The following is a 4,272-nucleotide window of genomic DNA, read 5'->3' on the forward strand; positions in this document are numbered from 1 at the left end:
TCCCACACACACCTCCTCAAAAATGTGAACCGATGTAATTAATTTCGTTAGCTCAACAACAACAACAACAAAGCCTTTAGTCCCAAACAAGTTGGTGTAGGCTAGAGGTGAAACCCATAAGATCTCGCGACCAACTCATGGCTCTGGCACATGGATAGCAAGCTTCCACGCACCCCTGTTCATAGCTAGTTCTTTGGTGATACTCCAATCCTTCATGTCTCTTAACGGACTCCTCCCATCTCAAATTCGATCTACCCGGCCCTCTCTTGACATTCTCCGCATGCTTTAGGCGTCCGCTATGCACTGGAGCTTCTGGAAGCCTGCGCTGAATATGCCCAAACCATCTCAGACGATGTTGGACAAGCTTCTCTTCAATTGGTGCTACCCCAACTCTATCTCATATATCATCATTCCGGACTCGATCCTTCCTCGTGTGGCCACACATCCATCTCAACATACGCATCTTCGCCACACCTAACTATTGAACATGTCGCCTTTTAGTCGGCCAACACTCAGCGCCATACAACACTGCAGGTCGAACCGCCATCCTGTAGAACTTGCCTTTTAGCTTTTGTGGCTCTTTCTTGTTCACAGAGAATGCCAGAAGCTTGGCGCCACTTCATCCATCCGGCTTCGATTCGATGGTTCACATCTTCATCAATACCCCCATCCTCCTGCAGCATTGATCCCAAATATCGAAAGGTGTCCTTCTGAGGCACCACCTGCCCATCAAGGCTAACCTCCTCCTCCTCACACATAGTAGTACTGAAACCGCACATCATGTACTCAGTTTTAGTTCTACTAAGCCTAAACCCTTTCGATTCCAAGGTTTGTCTCCATAACTCTAACTTCCTATTTACCCCCATCCGACTATCGTCAACTAGCACCACATCGTCCTCAAAGAGCATACACCATGGGATATCTCCTTGTATATCCCTTGTGATCTCATCCATCACCAAGGCAAAAACATAAGGGCTCAATGTTGACCCTTGATGCAGTACTATCTTAATTGGGAAGTCATCAGTGTCGACATCACTTGTTCGAACACTTGTCACGACATTATCATACATGTCCTTGATGAGGGTAATGTACTTTGTTGGGACTTTGTGTTTCTCCAAGGCCCACCACATGACATTCCGCGGTATCTTATCATAGGCCTTCTCCAAGTCAATGAACACCATATGCAAGTTCTTCTTTTGCTCCCTGTATCTCTCCATAAGTTGTCGTACCAAGAAAATGGCTTCCATAGTCGACCTCCCAGGCATGAAACCAAACTGATTTTTGGTCACGCTTGTCATTCTTCTTAAGCGATGCTCAATGACTCTCTCCCATAGCTTCATTGTATGGCTCATCAGCTTAATTCCATGGTAATTAGTACAACTCTACATATCCCCCTTGTTCTTGAAGATTGGTACTAATATACTCCGTCTTCATTCTTCCGACATCTTGTTTGCCCGAAAATTAGGTTGAAAAGCTTGGTTAGCCATGCTATCGCTATGACCCCAAGGCCTTTCCACACCTCAATGGGGATACAATCAGGGCCCATCGCTTGCCTCCTTTCATCCTTTTTAAAGCCTCCTTGACCTCAGACTCCTGGATTTGCCGCACAAAACACATGTTGGTCTCATCAAAGGGGTCGTCCAGTTCAATGGTAGAACTCTCATTCTCCCCATTGAACAGCTTGTCGAAGTACTCCCGCCATCTATGTGTAATCTCCTCGTCCTTCACCAGGAGTTGGTCTGCTCCGCCCTTGATGCATTTGACTTGGCCAATATCCCTCGTTTTCCTCTCTCGGATCTTGGCCATCTTATAGATGTCCCTCTCGCCTTCCTTCGTGCCTAACCGTTGGTAGAGGTCCTCATATGCCCGACCCCTTGCTTCACTGACAGCTCGCTTTGCCGCCTTCTTCGCCATTCTGTACTCCTCTATGTTGTCTGCACTCCTATCCAGGTATAGGCGTCTGAAGCAATCTTTCTTCTCTTTAATCGCCTTCTGGACATCATCATTCCACCACCAGGTATCCTTATCTTCGCTTCTCCTTCCCCTGGACACTCCAAACTCCTCCGAGGCCACCTTACAAATGCAAGTCGTCATCTTCATCCACACATTGTCTGCATCCCCTCCTTCCTCCCAAGGGCCCTCCTTAATGACCCTCTCCTTGAACGCACAAGCTACCTCCCCCTTGAGCTTCCCCCACTTCGTTCTAGCGACTTTGGCACGCTTATCCCGCTGGACATGAATCCAAAAGCGGAAGTCAACAACCACCAACTTATGCTAAGGTACAACACTCTCCAAGTATCACCTTACAATCTAGGCACGCACGCCTATCTTCTCTTCTCGAGAGGATGAAATCAATCTGGCTAGAGTGTTGGCCACTACTAAAAGTCACCATATGTGATTCTCTCTTTCTAAAGAGGGTGTTAGCTACAATCATGTCGTAGGCTAGAACAAAGCTTAAGACATCTTCTCCTTCTTGATTCCTGATCCCATAGCCAAAGCCCTCATGCACTCCTTCAAAACCTGTGTTAGATGTATCCACGTGGCCATTGAGGTCTCCTCCTATGAAGAGCTTCTCGCCAATCGGTACACTCCTAACCATGTCTTCCAGGCCTTCCCAGAACTCCCTCTTGGTGTTCTCATTATGGCATACTTGCGGGGCATACACACTGATAACATTGAGAACTAAGTCCCCAACTACCAGCTTGACCAGGATAATCCGGTCCCCACGTCTCTTGACGTCTACCACTCCATACTCGAGGCTCTTGTTGCTCAAGATGCCTACGCCATTTCTGTTTGCAGTCATCCCCGTGTAACACAGCTTGAAGCTGGTACCCTCCACCTCCTTCGCCTTCTGTCCTCTCCATTTGGTTTCTTGGACGCAAATGATATCAACACCTCTCCTCACCGCTGCATCAACTAGCTCCCGAATCTTCCCTAACAGAGACCCTACGTTCCAGCTACCTAAGCAAATCCTCCTAGACTCGGCTAGCTTCCTTACCTTTCGCACTTGTCGAGTCAAATGCAAAAACCCTTGCTCATTTTCCACTACATCCGGGCGCCAATGTAGCGTGCCAAGGAAGCGACGACCCGATACTCACTCACTTGCCACCGTATCCAGATCAAGATACAACGCGCCACCAGGCGGGTGACGGCCCAACCCTTGCCCATTTGACACCACACCCGGGTTCCGATGTGGGGCGTCGCTGAGAGGGTTACGCCCCAACGAAAAATCTTTTTGAGTTTCATCTCCATAAGAGTGGCTGAGTTTTTACATTGGCTCGCCAAGCCTATCACAACCCTCCCCCTTTACCCAAGCATGGTACCGGCTATGTTGATACAACATAGGTGGAGTTAAATTAATTTCGTTAGATCATCTGACTTAAATTACTACCTGATTGTTTCACCTCTCCAAGGAGAGAGAAAGTTCTACGTACGATAGAATTCATTGGGGTGGGCCAACAGTCTGAATTTAACTAAAAAATGGAGTTGGGTCTTTCAAAGGTATTGGAGGGAGTACACACTCTGCAAACCACATTATAAAAAGTAAACTTTGCAGCAGAAGTTGAGTACTTACTGACAAATTTTACTTTGATTATTGCTGTTGGCGACCTGGGCATTACAAGCATCTCTCTTTCTCTTGGGCTTCAAGAGAGGCTTTTGAACTTGATTATTGCTTCTACTCTGCAAATCATCATCATCACTTCTACTCTGCTCATCACAATTGTCATCGCTTCTACTCTGCTCATCACTTTCACTCTGCTCGTCACCATCCTCATCACTTCCACTCTGAACATCATCATCCTCAACACTTTCACTCTGCTCATCATCCTAATTAGAAAATAGATTGGTTAGTTAAAGCCCACAAAAATAACTCATAAGAGACCAATAAATGGAAAACATTATAAAAAACAAAGTCTGAATCATTTCAAAGGTAGTGTTGAATAAGCAGATCCTGGAAATCAAAACTCAAGTTGGTGGTACTGCAACAAGATGAGAGACCCTACCCTAGAAATTTGGTACCATGTGAGCCGGTGGCTAACACCCTCACATCCGCCAAGAGTGAGTTGAGAGACAGGTGAGGATCTTTTTCTTTTTACATGGGTGGGTGCATATGGAGGAAGCACAAAATACACAAGTGGGGGAGGGAGTGAAGGAGGGGATAAGGGTAGAAAAATTGCAAACGTAATTAGCACCTGATATGTAGCCTTTGGAAAGAAGACAATTCAAGTGGACAGCCTATCAAGAATTTGGGTGATTACGATCATATTTCAA

The 4,272-nt window shown here is 46.4% G+C and overlaps 1 protein-coding gene across 1 annotated transcript in view; it reads right to left on the reverse strand.

Annotated features, from left to right (window-relative positions):
• Positions 1-4,272, reverse strand: part of LOC119323295 (GRIP1-associated protein 1-like) — an 8,718-nt gene that overhangs the window by 1,594 nt on the left and 2,852 nt on the right. The window contains exon 5 of the mRNA XM_037596904.1: positions 3,575-3,828. Coding sequence (XP_037452801.1) covers positions 3,575-3,828 — 254 coding nt within the window. The remainder of the gene's footprint in view (positions 1-3,574; positions 3,829-4,272) is intronic.

This window comes from Triticum dicoccoides, chromosome 6B, assembly GCF_002162155.2.
Source record: "Triticum dicoccoides isolate Atlit2015 ecotype Zavitan chromosome 6B, WEW_v2.0, whole genome shotgun sequence".
Classification (NCBI taxonomy): Eukaryota; Viridiplantae; Streptophyta; class Magnoliopsida; order Poales; family Poaceae; genus Triticum; species Triticum dicoccoides.